The following is a 19,003-nucleotide window of genomic DNA, read 5'->3' on the forward strand; positions in this document are numbered from 1 at the left end:
TAATTATATTAAATAATAACATAAAAAATGATTATATTTTCCAGACTTGTTACTTTTTAATCATAAAAAAGGAAAACCTTACATACAAGTTGTAAATTTAACACTTACTACTTATTTAATTTGTTTAACTTTATTATTTGTTTGAACAATCTTTTTATTAATGTATTATAAATTAAAAGAGAAAATAAAGAAAACAAAAGAGGAAAAGGATCTGAGTTACTGAAATAAATAGAAACGAAGAAAATATTAATATATAAAAGAAATGTAATTAAAGAAAGTATTGATATAAAAAATATTGATATAAAAAGGAAAAACAATTAAAAAAACATTTGCATCATACAGGAATCGAACCAAGGGACACCTGCGGACATGCTTGAACACGTCAGCATAGTGCACCAACACCCGCGTCTTGACATCTGAATAGTATTAAGTCAGATTTATAAGTCTGACCGATTCAGATATATTAAGTGTTATTAAGAGATGAATTAAGAAAATAAACAAACACTCTTAATGTGTTAAAATCTGAATCATTAAGATTCAGAGGCTTATTAAGTGCAAACAAACAGCCCCTAAAGAGTATATAGCTTAAATCTGTCGGTTCAGTTTGGTCTAGTGTCGGCCCAATTCGATTATTACCCCGATTCTTAGAAGTAGAAAATTTACTTGAAGTTTGCATTTACTTTTCACCATATATTATAAAAAAGGGAAATTAATGGCGACAATTAGACAATGATGCTGGTGGAATTTTAACTGTAAGTATAGTGGACCACTCTGTCAATTCTAAGCTGATCCAGACATTATTAATGAATTTATTAATGTATTTATTTTATATATACAATAGCGAGATTTTTAATTTTTTTTAAATTGATAATAATTATAAATTTTATTATCAAATCAATATTCGATACATGATGTTTTATTGATAAATAGTAATTTGACATATGTATTGAAATTTTGAGTTTAATTAGGTTTCAAATTATAAATTTTAAGTCAATAATATTATTTTTCCTATTCTAATTAAGAAATCAAAATACGATAAAAATACATTCCTATTAAAATTATAATACACTATATTTTTTTTATTTAATAAATTCTCCTAATTAAAATTCAATATATTTATTTTCCCTATTCCTAATTAAAATGGACACATTTTCTTTTTTCTATTCATATTATTTGAAAAATTATTCTTAATTAAACTAAAACATGCATATATTATTTTCAAACAATAAGAACGACTGAATTGATTAGATGCAATTATAAATTTTATTATGAAATCAAATCTCGATATGTGGCTTTTATTTTTTGTTATGTTTATTATTTTTTAAAAAAAATAATTTTTTTTAATTCTAATAGAATTGTAGATTTTGAAATCAAATCAAAATAGTTATGATTGATATAAAGTTAAAATATTTTTTTGATATGATATTTTATATAAATTTAATAATATTTAATACAAATAATTATTATATAATATTTTTATGATATATATTTAAATTATTAATTTTTAAAAATACAGAATTTTCGTCTAACAGACAGGCCCACCAACTTATATTACAATACCAACTGTACAACCAAACATAATATTTATAAAAAAAATAAATAGCATTTTTGAAAAATGAGTTAGACTATTTTTTAGACTCTTGATATAAAAATAGAAAATGACAATTTACGCATAACCGTGATCAATCAATGAGCATTTTCTCTTCCATCCATAAAGTGATAATTCGACTGTACATATATTTATTATAAAAAAAATTGACAGATTACAATATGAGGTATAGAATAGAAATTTCTCTGTTTATTATCTAACCTAAATGGCGAGCAAAGTGGGAAATAAAGTTTATAAATTTTATTATGACTACCGTACCCTTCTATAACACCTTTATTTACAAAAGACCTAATCAAATATGTCGACTCTCTCGATTGATTTAAAAAAAAAAAAAAACTACTGACAGACCGCCTCCCAACTCTCTCCTCTCACGTCCTGCTCTTCTCAATCCGCCTCCGCCTCCTCCGTCCCGCCGACGCCATCTTTTAGTTCGGAATCCACTTTTAATTTCATGAACCGTATAAAGGACTTGTAATTCGAGTTTTTACCTATCGCCCAGGTTCAAAAATAAGTCAAAGGTAATTAGCATTTGTTTTTCTCAGCTTTATGCGCATCTGCAATTTTTTAGTCTGTACAGTCATTGCTGGTTATATGTCTTGTTTAATCAAAATTGAGCTATTCCGCGGTTCGCTCACCAGCTGTTCACTAAAATGTCTAAACGAGGTTTTGTTTCGTGTTTGTTTAAAACCAAACTTTGCTGGGCTGTTGTTTGTGTAAAAAACTAGTAATACATTTATTAGAGTCTCAACTTCAAAATCATTTCACGTTTCATGGACCCTGGAAATGTATGAACCTCTAAAGTTGTTTGTCCACTGCTACTTTGGGAGGATTTGCAATTTAAGTTTATGATTCTCTTTGTTACTTCCACCGGAATGGTTTATGAGCTATTATTAGCCAGGGACCATTTCCTTGTTGAAAAGAAAAAAACAATATTAGGGAACGGCCCTTTCTTAATATAACAAGCTCTAAAGAAGCTTTTGTGTAAAATTTATATATTTTTTTTCTGAAGACATCAAGCAACGTTTAATCTCTGCCCAAAGTAACTAAACAGAAATTTAACATGATGACAAAGAGAAACTGGATAATTTCATTTTTATTGTTATTCTTAAGATAATTACGAGTTTGCCATTCATAAAGCAGATCCTCGTATTTCGATCTTTTTAGTCTCACTCACGCCATTGATCGAACACTTTGAACTCTCCATAGCAGAAAACCATGGCGAAAAATCCTTCGCACAATTGGCACAAAATCAGTCGTTGCTTCTATTCTTCTTCTTCTCACTTCAACCCTCCTCCTACAACTAGTAACAAACTTCGCAGGGTAGCTGTCACAGGTAAAGTTTTCAGCTTTAAACTTTCTTTAACAGCTTATTTTAAAAAAGACTGGTGTTTGTTATTTTGTTTCATCTCCAGAATGTTAGAATTGTCTCAGTTGATGATGATTTGAGCTCATTTTCATTTGTTTATGTGTTGCTTCCCAGGTTTGGGAATGGTGACTCCACTTGGTTGTGGAGTGGAAACAACTTGGAAGAGGTTGATAGAGGGCAATTGTGGTGTAAGAGAGGTTAATATTGACGATCTTAAAATGGGTTCTTTTGATAAGGACAGCCAGCTACATACATTTGATCAGTTGAGTTCCAAAGTGGCTGCCATCGTGCCATGTGGAAGCAATCCTGGGGAATTCAATGAAGGTCTATGGCTAAATACTAAGGTACTCTAGAAAAAATACATTGGTTTGAATTTAGCTGCATAAGAGGTAGCCTTTTGCTGTTGGTTTGAATTCAGCTACTTTTTCGCGATGAAAAAACTTCATTTTTTTATCTGTTTTTTATTATATTTTATTAGGAGCACCGATCAATTGCAAGGTTTATAAGTTATGCACTGTGTGCTGCTGATGAAGCTTTGCACGATGCAAAATGGCTTCCGACTGAGCAAGAGGAGAAGGAAAGAACGGTACTTATTGACATTCCTTGATGATATCTGATTGCCATGGGCGTTTCTCTTTTGGGGATTTTCTCATGTGATTTTGGTTATTTGGAACTTCAGGGAGTGTCTATCGGTGGGGGGATTGGAAGTATAAGTGATATACTGGATGCAGCTCAAATGATTTGTGAAAAGGTTAGTTTATCTTTGCTATTCTCGAATGCTATCGACTCTTTCTTGTCTCTGAATTTTCAATTGTAAATGTAATTTGAAAAAAATTGTGATCTATTTGCTTATCCCAATACAGCGGCTTCGTCGGCTTAGCCCATATTTCATCCCACGAATCTTGATTAACATGCCATCTGGTCATGTCAGCATGAAATATGGATTCCAGGTGTGTGTATGCTTTCTGTTACATATAATGCACTTATTAAATTTGTGTATCATAGAGCTATGTTGATAATTCTGTTATTTATGAATTGATTTCATTTGAACTAGTCATAATGCCAAACCCTTCCAGCGGCCCATAATCCATTGAAGTGATAACTAGATGCGTTAGATTTTTTTTTTTTTTTTTTCTCATTGTGACTGTGGTCTTTCTGTCATCACGATAACCAACAAAACTATGAACATGCTTCTGTAACCCTTTTTCTTCCAAACATGAAATTGGCGAACAACGTAAAAGATATATTTCCATAGTTTATAGTGTTTTTTGAATATAGGGACCAAACCATGCTGCAGTGACAGCTTGTGCTACCGGCGCACATTCTATTGGTGATGCTACAAGGATGATCCAATTCGGAGATGCAGATGTTATGGTAGCTGGAGGTACTGAGTCCAGCATTGACGCTTTATCAATAGCAGGATTTTGTAGGTACCAAATAATAAAATTCATATGATTGCAAGTTGTTGTCTACTCTAGTAGGCTTCTTTTTCATGTGGAAGTTACTCTGTAGATAGTGCTGAAAACATTATTGCAAGAAAATGCTTGAAACCAGATAGTTTGATATAATTGATTTTCATCTCCATCTGTTATGGGGTGGGTGAAACAGAAGAAATTTGGGAATACAATTTAAACGTGGAGTTTCTTGTTCAATTCCAGGTCAAGGGCTTTAAGCACCAAGTATAATTCATCTCCTTCGGAAGCTTCAAGACCCTTTGATAGCGGCCGTGATGGATTTGTGTAAGTGGTATTTCTATTTGTCCCCTCTTTGTATTTCTAGCTCCTTTCTGCTTTATTTATGTTATATCTAACTATTTTATTTATGCTTGATCTCAGGATCGGTGAAGGTGCCGGTGTCCTGGTATTAGAGGTGAGCCAATTCATGTGTACTTTATTGAATGTTATCTTAATTTTAACCTTTTTCCTGGTGGTTCACATTTTCTTCTCACTTCCAATGAAGGAACTTGAGCATGCTAAAAACAGGGGAGCGAAGATTTATGCAGAAGTTCGCGGCTATGGCATGTCAGGTTGTTTGATAAGTACTAAAAACAATCATCTCATCTTATTGTGTAAAAATTATTGACTTCTGAAGCCATGGAATATTTACAGGTGATGCATATCACATTACTCAGCCACACGCTGATGGACGAGGTGCTATTCTGGCCATGACTCGTGCCTTAGAACAGGTAAAACCCAACGACAGCTTACCATTAAATTAAAGCATTTTTTTTTTCCTTCTGTGCAATTTTTCTATCATTGAATCTAATGAGCTAAGGTTTTTCTCTTGGCAGTCTGGAATTCTTCCTAACCAAGTGGACTATGTAAATGCCCATGCTACATCTACTCCTCTTGGTAAGCCATGGAAATCCTGTTCAGCTTGGGTACAAAGTTGTTAAGTTTCCCAAATTAGGGGTATAGCTTTTCAAAAGGACGTTTCTTTAGAAACTTTTAAATAAAAGTTCTTTCTAAAATTACTTATTTAAATTTGTTCTCAGGCGATGCAATAGAAGCTGCGGCTATCAAGACAATATTTGCAGACCATGCCACTTCTGGTCATTTGGCATTCTCTTCCACAAAGGTAATATTAGCTATACATCCATCTACATTCCCTTCACTAACACTTCCTAAATTATAGAATATAAATTTGTTTTCGGCAACCAAATTAACTCAGGGCGCCGTTGGACATCTTCTTGGAGCTGCTGGAGCAGTAGAAGCCATATTTTCAGTTTTAACAATACACAAGGTGAGGAATTTGAAGTATTAGAATTATTATCTGGCTATTAGCTCATCATTAAGAAGTAACTAAATCGTTAAGTCTCGATCGGTATTGTTCTCATCATTTTAGGGAGTGGCACCATTGACACTAAATCTGACTAAACCAGATCCTGTGTTTAGTGACTCTTTCATGCCTTGATTGCATCAAAGGAGATGCCAATAAGAGCAGCATTGTCGAACTCCTTTGGCTTTGGTGGCACAAACGCATCATTACTATTCTCTTGTGCCCCGTAAAACAATTGATTATTGATGGGAACTTCAAAATCCTCACATCTTCTTTAGTACTTATATAATTTCAGTTGCACTGTAATGTGTTTAATAATCTGTTTTCTTGTAATAAGAGAGAGAAATTTTGGATTTTAGAAATAGTATTTGGTCTTCTCAAGCATAGTTTTTGCATGTCAATTCACAAAATAACTTCTCATTAATTGGTCCTTCGTGTTTAAGAATTTGATGTTGAAACCCCCTTACAAATTCAAATAAATTTATAGACCTCAACGTGAAGAAATCAATTTGGTGTGTTGTGTCCATCATCCTTAATTCCTGAAGTCAACAGAAATTGACATCTCTAGGAGGTAATATAGAGTTATACACGTACAATGTAAAAGACTCTAGCTAGAAGCCCTAGCCTAGCTAATCAGCCAATCTCATAGAATAAAACAACACGAATATGATCAACAATACAGATCTGATCTTCCCCTCTGACGAGGCGCCTTGAACATGTGTCTTGTCCGAGGTATGGAACCACTTCTGGTCTTCCTATACCTTTGAATTTTATTTTGAATGTGAATATTATGAGGGTTTTTGTTTCAGAGTGTAGTATTGTAAAAGAGAGACTGCAAAACTGTATTCAATATCAAAATCAAAGTATTGAGAGTTAATTTCGTGTTTAGAATATGGCTGATCATGGATTGGAATGATAATATGTATTGTTCCTTTTAGTTGACGAGTTACTTAATATTGCAGTTGAGGGTAACGTTTGGGAGTTAGATCTTGAATTGAATTGCTGATTGAGGGTTATTATAGCAAACACTATCCATATAGTTTGCGGCTAGCAGTCCTCAGATAAAAACCAATTCCAGTACGTAAGTTATCCGTGGGATGCATATAATATTGAAATCCATTGACGATGATTTGGAGTTGCTTAATCTACATAAATTATTGGAAGCCTTGAGTTGCAATATTGCAGTAATTTGAAAATTGAAGTCGACTCATCGAGTTTTGAGAGGATGGCTTTGCATTTTGCATGGTGTTAAATTATTGAGTGGGAAATTGTGACAACCAATTTGGTGGCCAAATGTTTATCCATTGAAGAAATTGTTCTTAATGGATTTCATCATGGCTTTAGCTGCTTAAAGCTTCGAAGACTTCCTAAAATGTTTACCCATTGAAGAAATTATTTTTAAAGGATTTCAACATGACTTTAGCAACTTAAAGCTTCGAAGACTTCCTAATCTAAAGAAAATTAATCATTAAAGTGTGGGGTTGTTCGGAGTTCACAGAAATCGACATTACGGTGCCGACTGCCAAAAATTTCTTGCACGTTGAGTTTCGGAAATGACGGGGACTTAGAAGAATCCTAAAATTGATGCGCCAAAGCTCGAAGTAGTCCATTTTGCCTCATATCATTCAACGAGGATGGTATATTCTCAAGTGCGATACAAGAAGGGTATAAAGTATAATTTTCCGTCAAATTATCATAGAACGTGATGTAATTATCATCACAATAGAATTGCTGGATAAATGATGACAATTTTTTCTTTATATGTATATATATATATGAGGAGGATCTACCTACACCATATGTAAGTGCCTCTATCTTTGACCTTTGATTTAATACAAATCAGCCGGTTAAGATTAATTTAAATTTTGTAACTATGCCCTCCTCTCTCACTCTCTCTCCATCTCCATCTCTTTCGTTACTTTAGGGTTTGTTAGTTTTGCGGTTTACGGATGCTTGATATTGCTTAAGTTTGCTTTAAACTGTCTTGAAAAACATGTTTTTTACTAAAAATGGCAAAAAACACGTTTTTCGAGACAGTTTGAAGCAAGTTTAACCAAACTCGAGCATCCGTAAACCGCAAAACGATGGACCCATCTTCCTCCGCCTACATATATAGTCCTTTGATAATTAACACGTGTCAAAAACGTTTTTCAATAAGATAATCACGTTTTTAAACCCTAATTCATTCGAGAGAAAATGCCAAATTTTCTTTTCGATTCTCATTAGCCGCCTCTTCCATTCCTTCATCAACTCTTTTATCTATTTGACATCTAATAAATCGTTCTCTTTTGTGATTCATTTCAACATTTTTCTCTCGTTTTAACTAGAACACCAAAAAAAATTTCCACCACAAAATATTCAAGGTACTTGTTTGATTTATGGAGCGGAGGGTACGTTGTTTCGAAAATGTAGAAATCTCTAAATCGAATCAATAGTTTACTAAAATTCAAGGCGCTTGTTTGATTTATGGAGCGGAGGGTACGTTGTCTCGCAAATGTAGAAATCTCTAAATTTTATTGTCAAATTAAAATCCGACACATGTTGTTTTATTAACGAATAGTAATTTGACACGTGTATTTTAAAACTTTGAATTAATTAGGTTTCAAGGTACAATTTTAAGTTACTAATATTATTTTCTTTCATATAATAACATAATGATTTCTAATAAAATTCTACCAATTATTTTTTTTAATATAATAATTTTATTCCTAAATAATTTTTTATCTATTATTTAAAAATTTATTCCTAATAAATTTAATATATTCTTTTTTTCTATTCTAATTAAAACGGACACATCTTATTTTTTCCTATTCAAACGGACATATTATTAAAAAAATATTCCTATTTAAATTATAATATATATTATTTTTTTCTAATTTATTCATCAAAATCCGTTATATTTTTTTCTATCCATAATTAAAAAAAAAGACAAATTACGTAACGGCAATTTGGTCAGAGAACAACTTAGAAGTACATGTAACATGTGCAAAGGCAAATTACGACATATATAGAATATATAGAAATAAGAAAGCCAAATCGTTAAGAGAGGTCAATCGTAATGCCTTCTCTCTGTTATTTTGTATGAATCGAAGCCAAGAGCTTTAAATCCTCCTTCTATCGTTTCTTTTTCCTTTATACGCTTCTCGTCGTCAATCCTCGTAACCTTTTATATCATGTAACCTACACCAGGTATTACTTTTCCTGAACATGAAAAAAGAAAGAAAAAAAGCTATTACTTGTCTTAGAATTAATGGAACACAAAACATATAATAATATCAGGATTCACGTACATGTATGCGATATACTAGGTGAATACTGGCTTTAATTTTTTATACATAGAGCCAGCTAGCTAGACTAGAATAAATTCATTCAAAAGTGTACATTATACATGAATTAATATACCTGGTGGAAATGTAAGCTTAACAACAGTACCTAGAGCTCCATCACCCTCTAAAACCTGAAGGTTGCCAAGAGTATCACCGAGTAACTCATTTATGAGACTGCTTATCCGTCGGCTACGGTAAACCTCCCAAAGGTGGCCGGAACTCCAACGGTTATGTCATTTGAAACCTGACCCTTCATTTCAATTTCTTTGCTTTACTTGCCTTTTATTTTCTTACAAGTTCCAAAATTGGAGATGTCTTATTATATAGGGAGGAGACCGCTTATGTGGTATATACTACAATATAATAACCAAAATATTTGCCTCCAACATTAAGAGGAGCTCTACAACATCTAACTCAATATTGACATGTCACAATTTTTAAATACGATAACTTTTATAATTAAAGTTTGTGTGTGGTGTACAATTTTTTTTCCTTAAAGACTCATCCATCAATCTTAAAATATAGGATATTATATTAAAATTATCTTTAAAGGAAAAAATTGTACACCGAACACAACATAACGATAAATAGTGTAGTCTTGACATAGAGCAAATATTAGCTACAAAATTCGGCCCATTTGAATGCAAAGCTCGAGGGCCATTTCAAATTTTTTCGGTGAAACACGCATGTCAAAAAATTCGGCCCATTTAAATGCAAAGCTCGAGGCCCATTTCAATAAATTAATTTTTATTAAATCCGTATAAAAAATACATGATGTTTTTAGATTTTTAAATTCATTTATATAAACATACATCTAATGAAGATTAGTGAGATGAATCTAAAAAATCCAAAACATCATGTATTTTGATATGGAAGGAGTAGTATATTACAATAAGTAAATACGCCACCTGCTTCTTTTCTTTTCTTGTGGGGATCAATACTCAGTAGTTTCAAGATGCCTAACTAAAAATTACATTTGCAAACAAAAACTGAGCAGTCCTCTTTTAAGTATACATTGATTTGAAACCTTCTGTCAAAGGAACCACTTTTGCTGATACCTTGGATTGCAATTTCGCCACTGCTTGACGAATGTCCTGCCAATGACAAATGAAAGTGTTTTCAGTTTAACATTCTGCCAAGTTGATTTCGCACAGATATATGCTATTCGCATGCATTAGGAATCTCTCAAATATAGAGTTTTCAAGAAACCAGACAACAGGATTATCACCTCTATATTGTAGCGGGAAGAGAAATGTGTCAATAATACTGCTTTATTCCTTATCCACTGAGCATGTTCGATTATCTGTAATTTAGTCAAGATCAGACTCAGGTCAGCGATAAAATAAATGTCTCGCAAGGTATTGTTATATCTAAGTTTTAGACATTATACAGTACAATGAGAATTGAAGAGCAATTATTCTGATTACCTCAGATATATGTGTGTGGCCCCGCTGTCGTGCATGCTCAACACTAAAGTCATCATTTAGAAAAGTTGCCTGTTAACAAGTTTCACCATGAGAATCCTCACATACACATATTAATTGCAATTTAAGCAACCATGTTGATGCTTAAAAATTTCATTCAGGTATACAAGTAAATATTTTTCCCATAGATTCGGAGATACTTGGCTCTCTTATAATTAATGCACCTCAGTTATAAGAATTTTTGCTCTTAATGCGTCTGCATTACGGGGTTCAAGCATATAATCTGATGTTGTATCTCCTGTGAAGGCCACCTCTGGTGACAATACTGTATCTGTGATCTGAAAACAGACAGTAATTAAGCCAAGAAGTTATTTACAAAGTTACAACAACGGAAGACAATCGCGAGAAGTCCTTAATCCAAGCTACACGTCAGCAGTGTTGAATAGTTATTTGATTTTATTCTTAAGAATAAAAAGAGAACATATCACAAACCTGAGCTCCAGCCTTCTTCAATTTCTCAATTTGCTTCCCTTTCAAATGGATGTATTGCTTCTTTAGTTTTTTCCTAACTGAGTAGACAACATAACCCTTAAAAAACAACAGACATTTCAGTAAACATAGGATCACCATTTCAGTAAGTCTCACATAATCTAAAGAGAAGAAACACACCTGGCTTGGTATGACGTGGCTGGTTTTAAAGGGCCGAACTACAATGTCATTTCGCAGTTCATATGTATCACCTGAAAATTAAAGGGCAAAGTCTTAACATAAAACTTACAGATACGAAAATTGGGTAAGAAAAAATATGCAACTGTAAAGTAGCTACCTATCTCCAGTGGAACCACATCAACATTCAGCTCTACATTTCCCATTTTTCTGTGAATCTCCAACAGGTTCTCCACATCATCTTTAATAATGGGAGGAACAAATACCGTTGGAGGCTTCAGACTGTAAAGAGCACGACTGGCGACATACATAGGCAATCCACCCTGAGAAATTAATATGACAAAAGCGCAGTATTACATTTGCGGCTAGATTAACTCGAGCATAAGGGAACTTCAAATTCCATAGAGAAATTATCTAAAAATAAAAAATAAAAAAATCCATAGAGAAGTTTAAAACAACTTGAACTAATTAACCCACTTCTTATTTTAAGTAGCATACCAAAAATTTAAAACCTTTGGCCTAAACAAATTACAAAGTTGACACTGGCAGAAGCACAGACTATGATAAACTAATCAGAGCAAGTCAAAATATCAGAATTTTACGAAGAGGGCAAATCCAACAACCGAAAAAAGCTTACAATGTTGTCAAGATGGCCATGGGTGATGAACAAAAAGTTCTGCTGAATAGCTCTTGGCGGACATCGGCCAATATCGAAAGCACATTTGAGCTCAGGTATTATGACACAAGTCTCATGGCCACCAATGGATAGTCCTTCAATGGCATATCCTTCCAAGTCGATTCCTTTCCTTTGAACAGCAGCTCGGGCCTTGCGGAACTCTTCTTCTTCGTCGATTGCACGGCTAATGGAGGAGAGAAACGGAGAAGCGGAATTCGGTCTGAAGGAGGCTGCTGCTGCCGTCGGATTGTGATTCGGAGTTGATTGGTGGAGGAGGGTCAGTCTAGGGGAGGGTTTTGGGTAGTAATCGTGAACGTGAGGGAAGATTGAAGGAAGCTTGGAGAGTGAAAATGGCAGAGATGTTTGCATTTTAGAGAGAGAGAGAAGAGAGATGGGGTTCTAGTGAGGTTTTTCTTTCTCAGTCCAAATTATCATCAGCGATGTTTGATATTTTGAATGACACATTTATTTTAGTGCCTAATAAAAGGAAAAAAATTAAGCTTTCATTGATTTATACTATTGTCAAAAAGGTACTCCAGTAACATAATGTATTCTGATTGAGGTAATATTAATGTGAAAAATAAGCACAGGCACTTAAATGCACAAACGTTAAAATTTAGTGACCAAGTATTAAATTCACACCTGATGAAAAGTTAGAAAGATGTCTACAAATTTACAATTTTTAGCTACAGTGGAGAATATAACTGCCAAAATCCTATGCCGTACGGCCCCGTTACAGGAACAAAGACATCTCAGGAGATGGAAAAAATGGAAGAATGTCTTCGCCAAATTGTTCGAACAATGTTACTAAGAGACGCCCAGAATTCAAATCCTCCTTCCAGACCTGATTCAGGACAGCCGTCATCTTCGGATTGGTCCTTCCAGCTTTGTAGCCAGACCCGCTTATTACCTTAGCTGACTGTTCAGAAGAAGAAGCGCCCGCATCACCTGAAACTGCAGTTTTGTCTTGCGTGCGTGTTGGTGACATATCTGACAGTGTTGCTCCGTCTGGGCCATCAATTGCCCTCTTCTTCAGGGACGGTTGTTGTTCCAAGTCTTCAAAGCTTGTTTTGCGCTTATCTTAAGGAATCCATAAGAGAAAAAATAATGTAACTAAAGTTTAAGATGAAAAGACAAGAATACATTGTAGGTTGATCAAAACCTCAGAGGGGGTTATGGTAAGTTTTGAACATTACGAGGTAAAATCAATAATACGGTAAACCTCAAGAGGCTTTTTGAAATTTACCCAAAGAAAAAATCGATCAAAGTTCTTACTTGGTCTAGCAGTAACGACTTTTACACTGTCTTCCAGAGAGCATGTGGAGGCGGGGATGCTATAGGAGGGAAGATTTTGAGGCGATCATATACAACATTGACCTGCTGCACACTGGACAGTTTTTATGGACTTGTTAATCACAGTCTTAAGATTTCGACTGAATAATAATAAACCAGGTAGGCAGTTTGTTTTAAGAGGCAGTAAGCTTACCACCAAGGCCCCGTACACCTGCCATGCTTCGCGCCTCTTCATCTCATTCTTTTGCTTTTCAAAACGCAATTCTGGTTCAAGAAGTTGCAGATATGGCTGAAGATTTGGCAATATAAGGAGGCGTACCTAATAAAGAAGAGCAGACAGAAACAGCTCCAATAGTATTAGTCCAAAATATGATAGTCCAATTAATCTATCAAATGCTGCTCGGTATATTATTAGCATACCACATTTGGTCCTAGAGCTGCTAACCCTTGAATTGCACCATACTGCTGTCTAAGTGACCTTCTAGGGTCCAAAAGGCATTGACCAAAGTCTTTGTCACTCGTGACTGAAGACTGTTGTATACATGCCCAAATCTGTAACAGAGGAGAATACTTTTGCTGGAAGGTAGAACGTACTTGGACTGACCTATTTCAGAGGATTTACGAAATTGTATGATTGTTGAACATGCCAAATAAAGCAGTAATGTATAAAATATCCAGAAAATTGAAGTCAATCTGCTTTAGAGAGAGGCATACTCGATATAACAGAAAGGAACCACATAAATAGAAGTTGGATATTAAGTATTAACTTCTTGATCATGTATTTTTACACTACTTATGAACATAAGGAAGTCAGACCTCTTGCATATTGCAGAAACTAGCTTCGCAGTGAAGTCTCTTAGTTCCCAGTGATTGTCTGCAAGTTTGTTTCCTAACCTCTTTGCAACAAGGCAGGTAACCACAGATGGCATCAATTGGTGAAGCTGACAAGAAAAACAATGTCCTCTCAAACTCATGCTTCACATAAACTGCAGATCATATCCATATATCTAATGATTAGAAAACACCTGCATCTTTTACCAAGTGTAATATATGAGACTGCGAGGGCTCATAAAAGTGTCTAATTCAAACTGAAGGCCGTAAAATGACCAACCATTGGTCACAATGAAATGAAAGCAAAGAAACTTCAAGACTCCCAAGTACACAGATTGATTTTAGTAACCATCACACAAGAAAGATGGACGCGGCCAAATCAAATGACCGAACTGTTTTGCCCCCTTTTATGGACTGGTTAATGTGTGTGCATTGGTTTTCCAAACCCCCTTTTTTACACTGAAAAACATGCAATACTATCATTATGGTTTTTGAATACTGCAACTACCCATTGTCAGTAAAATATTTCATGAATAACTAAGTTAACGATAATATAAGCATTTAATCTAACTAATTTCTTGCTATGCCCAACCCATTAGATTTTCTTCAAAAGGGATAAATTTAGCTTATCACAAGTTCAAAACCACAGGAAGGCTGATAAGAGGAAGGAAACTTACATAAGGTTCTATGTGTATATGGGGATTTTGGAGTAGACTCCAAACAACTCGCATCAACGCAAACAGTCTGGTGTAATCATTCAAGTTGCGAACAACCTGTATCATTAAAGCAAGATAACTTGAGCAGCAAGGATGCATGGATTTAAGAACACCAGTAAAAAGGTTTCGATAAAACCTACATTGTTTTACCTCATCAGCTATAAAGAATGTGAAATAAGGAACTAGAGGATGAAGCCCCGAATCAGTAGCCAAACTAGCTAATGCTTGTTTAAAAAGAACGGTGTCGGAACTGCTTGAAATCAGCTCTGTAATTTTATCAAAGTACAGCTGCAACGAAAACAAGCAGAGAATGGTAAAGAAATATCGAAGAAGTCAAATAACTAAATAGAAAATGCAAAAAAAACTCAAACATTAAGACAGATAACATACCTGGAGTTCCCTTGAAAGAACATGCTTAACCGGTAATTTGAGATCAACTGGAGGACCATCTTTTTGTTCATAAATTTTGCTATCAGGGGGAGGAGCAATTACTAGAAGCATAATATAACCAGATGTTGGATTAGTTCCCAAACAACAGCTAATACTGATAGGAATCAATTAAGGATAAAATGCAACATCCTCATCAATTTAAGAGAAGATTTATTATCAAGGGTATTTCCATCAAAAGCAATTCTAAAGGGACATTTCAATATCTTTTCGATAATGTAAATACAGTTCCAGAAAGTATGAGGAAAAATGTTAGCAGGAACTTAAGGTGATGTGAACAGGGAAAACAAAATTTTAACACTGCTGACTTAAATCTGAGCAAATACAATAAATATGAAAACCATCAAAAAGCTCTTCTCTATCATTTAACTTTCTAGTTGGAAAAACAAGTTCACATTGATCATCATATCTGCAACCAAAATGTTGTATGACTTTTATACCGACAAAGACTAGAAATGTAAGCAGACCTTTCACTGGAGCATTTTCTGGAATAGCAGGTTGTACGCCCTCAATAGCTAGCCAATGGCAAACTACTGCAGTGTCAAGTGGAGCTTTGGGCAAAGGGGCTTCAATCACCTGAATAACAAACAAAAATTAAGGGAATTACAAAATATGCTGCCACTTGGCTGAAAAAAAATTGTTTCTACCGTACAACAGTGAGTAGCCCTTACGTCTTTAAAATCAACATCCTTGTTGTCAAGGTAAAACAAATCCTTGTACCCAATAGCTTTCTTGAACTGCAAAGGGCCTCTGGAAGCATATCCATAAATCGGCTGGAGGAATATGGTAAAGCAAATTTAGATGAAACGAAAGATAACACAATAGACATTGTCCATCATCAATCATCACTGCCCCATAAATTTGAATGCATTGTGTCAAGTGAAGAAATAAAAAACCCAACTTTACTTTTAGCTCAGCTCAATTAAACTAATATTCACTTACCTAAAGCACAGATAATCCAAAATTACCTCGAGATTTGTCAAATTAAGAGCAGCATCGACGTCATCGGTGGTCAATGTAGTTCTCCTGGAGTGACGCATGCACTTGATTGCTTCCTGGTGATACGAACTTTTCTTCCATTAGACACCCAGATGCAGATAGAGATATATAATGGAAATTATGAAGAGGGAGAGTGGAGTAGAGTAGAGTACCTGCATAATCTCGCGCATTCGGTATTCAACATCGGGTGCTAAAGCAAGAGCGACTTCTGGAGACAAGTCGCTAATTCCAATGCTCTGTGCGATTAACTCTATCGTCTCCTTTGGTACTATGCTCATTTTCACTTTTTAGAAGAAGAATAAGCTTTCTATCAGGTAAATCAATGGTGGTGCACACAATTTCTCTGTGTCTTAGGAGAGAATGGAGCTGCAGAGCGAGCGAGAAAGTTAAAATTACTCCTTTCTGTTGATGGAGAAGAATGGGTCGGGTTCTTTCGAGTAATGGGTCTGATTCGTTCCAGTAACAGAACCCGGCCCTTTTATTCGGTCGTCCTCGAGAAAAAAATAAGAAGTTATGAAATGAAATGGAATTTTAGTATTCCTTATTTCCTTTGCATTATAGTAGTAGTATAAGATTGGATAAGTTAAATATATATATATATATATATTTATATATAAAGACATAATCTTTCTATCACCTTAAATATAAATATATATATATATAAAGACATAAAATGATAAAATTTATCTCTTGTATTAGAGGTCACTCCACAACCAATCACCATTCAAATTTCGATATATAGCAATTGTTATTTATTTAATATTTTTTGTTAAAGACGTATTTGATTTGATTTTTTTTGTTTGATGATAGTGTTTAATTTTATTTTATAATATATTTAATAATAATTTTAATATAATATTGTATGATAAAAAATATAATATATTTTTATTTTATATTATATTATTTTATATTTTGAGATGGATTAGTAAATTTTTGATGAAAAAATAAAAAAAGAAAAATCAATAAACTAAAACACATCTTTAATTATATATATATATAACGTCATATTGTGTCTGAAGTTTGAAACCATTCTCTCCTATTTGTATTCAAATACAAGACTATCACGCGTTATCTTCCGCTCCAAGTCACAATATACAAAATCTTTGGCGCTAGTTTTTTTTCTAGTTGAACACTTGTGGACTACAAGTATATAAATAAGAGCTCGAAGGTTTCTCATAATCGTACAAAGACTTTCAAGTTATTTTCTGAAGAATTTGAGTTTTGTGTTTTTATCAACTTTTTTTTTCTTCTTCTTCTTCTAGATCTTAACAAGTAAGTTATTCGAATATTCTATACTTTTCCTTTTTATTTAACACTCCTTTCTAAGCAAGCATGCTAATACCACGGCCATTGTAGTAATTTTAATTAAACCTAAATTGCTACTCTAGTGCTTTACTGCTTATTTTTCCATGTCAAAAAAAAAATAAAAATTTGAAAATGGGCTTGAAAGCCCAGAACTGTTTGTGAAGAAATCCGAATAAAAACAAAGAAGTCCACTGGATTAGATTCTTTGAATTCAATAAAAAGCTAGGGTTCACTCTATCCCAGCTGTGAGTGGAATCACGATCAATTTTATTACCTATTTGCGTGCCCTTTCTTTCTTCTCCTCTCAGGTATTTTTTTTTTTTTTTTGGTCTCGCGTTTTTCTGATGATCAGATTTTGATTGCAAATTTTTGATTCGATCATCCCGTTTTCGGTGAGATCGTCGGATTTTAATAATTTTATCCGTTGTTGGTTGTTATGTTTTCTTCCGAATTATTCACTATGTTGAAAAAGATCTTAAATTTGTGATATCTGTTATTGGTTTTCCTGAATTGGTGCTTTTATTGTTTCAATTTGTGATGATTAATTCCGAGTGGTGTCAAAGGTTACAGTTTGTCGATGATTTTATGGAATATGGATCATAATTTATTTGTGGATATGCTTAATTGGGCTGTAAATATTGATTTGGAGCTGAATAACGAACCAGAACTGTAATATAACACAATCTTTCAATCAAAGAACAGTCCAATTGTTAGTAATTATGTGGATATGAAACTTTCACCACTTCTCAGTTTGGAATTTGGTATATATATGCTCTGATGATTTGGAAACTCTGTTGAAGATGGTTTTGATAAATTAAAGGTTTCCTTGTTGTTTTAGTTTGTTCTTATTATATCTTTTAAAATTGGTCAATGCAGAGCTTAAGGGGAATTAATCATGCCGAAGAACAAGGGAAAGGGAGGAAAGAACAGGAAGAGAGGAAAGAACGAAGCTGATGACGAGAAACGTGAGCTGATCTTCAAGGAAGATGGACAAGAATATGCTCAAGTTCTTCGCATGTTAGGTAATGGTCGGTGTGAAGCTATGTGCATTGATGGCACTAAACGTCTCTGTCACATCCGTGGAAAGATGCACAAGAAAGTTTGGATTGCTGCTGGGGATATTATTCTCGTTGGTTTGAGAGACTACCAGGATGACAAAGCTGATGTCATCCTCAAGTACATGCCAGATGAAGCCAGGCTTCTCAAGGCATATGGTGAACTTCCAGAAAATACTCGTCTCAATGAGGGTATTGCCGGTGGCCTTGACGAGGAGGATGATGGGGCTGGTGATGACTACATTGAGTTCGAGGATGAGGATATTGATAAAATCTAGTTTACTTTTTGTTGTTGGACTCTGTTTTGAGTTTTATGTTACAAATTTAAAAAAAGGCTTGGCTAATTGATGTTAAAGTCATATATTCTACTGTTCTCTAGATGGTGGGGAAATACTAATATATGTACACCTGTTTGTTGTTATCATCAGTGTTTGTGTTTCTTTAATTATTCTGATTTTGTTACTGTTAGATGATCAAGTCCCATGTTATGTATCAAATTTCTGACTTCTTCT

At 34.1% G+C, this 19,003-nt stretch overlaps 4 protein-coding genes across 4 annotated transcripts; 2 read left to right on the forward strand and 2 right to left on the reverse strand.

Annotated features, from left to right (window-relative positions):
• Nucleotides 1-3,097: 3,097 nt before the first annotated feature.
• On the forward strand, nucleotides 3,098-5,888 carry LOC139882256 (3-oxoacyl-[acyl-carrier-protein] synthase, mitochondrial-like). The gene is made up of 13 exons (XM_071866615.1): nucleotides 3,098-3,319; nucleotides 3,457-3,561; nucleotides 3,655-3,726; nucleotides 3,839-3,925; nucleotides 4,254-4,405; nucleotides 4,634-4,714; nucleotides 4,811-4,844; nucleotides 4,935-5,001; nucleotides 5,084-5,160; nucleotides 5,266-5,326; nucleotides 5,470-5,552; nucleotides 5,646-5,717; nucleotides 5,820-5,888. The coding sequence occupies exons 1-13, from the start codon at nucleotides 3,098-3,100 to the stop codon at nucleotides 5,886-5,888; spliced, it is 1,182 nt and encodes a 393-aa protein (XP_071722716.1).
• A 4,195-nt stretch (nucleotides 5,889-10,083) lies between these two features.
• On the reverse strand, nucleotides 10,084-12,214 carry LOC139882254 (tRNase Z TRZ2, chloroplastic). Its single transcript, XM_071866612.1, has 8 exons — nucleotides 11,807-12,214; nucleotides 11,330-11,492; nucleotides 11,173-11,243; nucleotides 10,996-11,091; nucleotides 10,728-10,841; nucleotides 10,507-10,575; nucleotides 10,308-10,382; nucleotides 10,084-10,173 (listed from the first exon to the last, which is right to left on the reverse strand). Exons 1-8 carry the CDS (start codon nucleotides 12,212-12,214, stop codon nucleotides 10,084-10,086), a joined length of 1,086 nt encoding a protein of 361 aa, XP_071722713.1.
• Nucleotides 12,215-12,578: 364 nt separating this feature from the next.
• LOC139882246 (transcription initiation factor TFIID subunit 6-like) lies at nucleotides 12,579-16,409 on the reverse strand. The gene is given in 15 exon segments (XM_071866606.1): nucleotides 12,579-12,925; nucleotides 13,121-13,147; nucleotides 13,150-13,213; nucleotides 13,215-13,232; nucleotides 13,332-13,457; nucleotides 13,559-13,635; nucleotides 13,638-13,690; nucleotides 13,955-14,079; nucleotides 14,647-14,742; nucleotides 14,836-14,973; nucleotides 15,076-15,176; nucleotides 15,600-15,708; nucleotides 15,804-15,905; nucleotides 16,101-16,187; nucleotides 16,284-16,409. Coding segments are annotated over 15 exon segments (1,596 nt in total).
• Nucleotides 16,410-18,331: 1,922 nt separating this feature from the next.
• Nucleotides 18,332-18,769, forward strand: LOC139882255 (eukaryotic translation initiation factor 1A). Its single transcript, XM_071866614.1, has one exon. It carries the CDS (start codon nucleotides 18,332-18,334, stop codon nucleotides 18,767-18,769), a length of 438 nt encoding a protein of 145 aa, XP_071722715.1.
• The last annotated feature ends 234 nt before the right edge of the window (nucleotides 18,770-19,003 follow it).

The sequence above is a fragment of the Rutidosis leptorrhynchoides genome, unplaced genomic scaffold (genome assembly GCF_046630445.1).
Source record: "Rutidosis leptorrhynchoides isolate AG116_Rl617_1_P2 unplaced genomic scaffold, CSIRO_AGI_Rlap_v1 contig248, whole genome shotgun sequence".
Taxonomy (NCBI): Eukaryota; Viridiplantae; Streptophyta; class Magnoliopsida; order Asterales; family Asteraceae; genus Rutidosis; species Rutidosis leptorrhynchoides.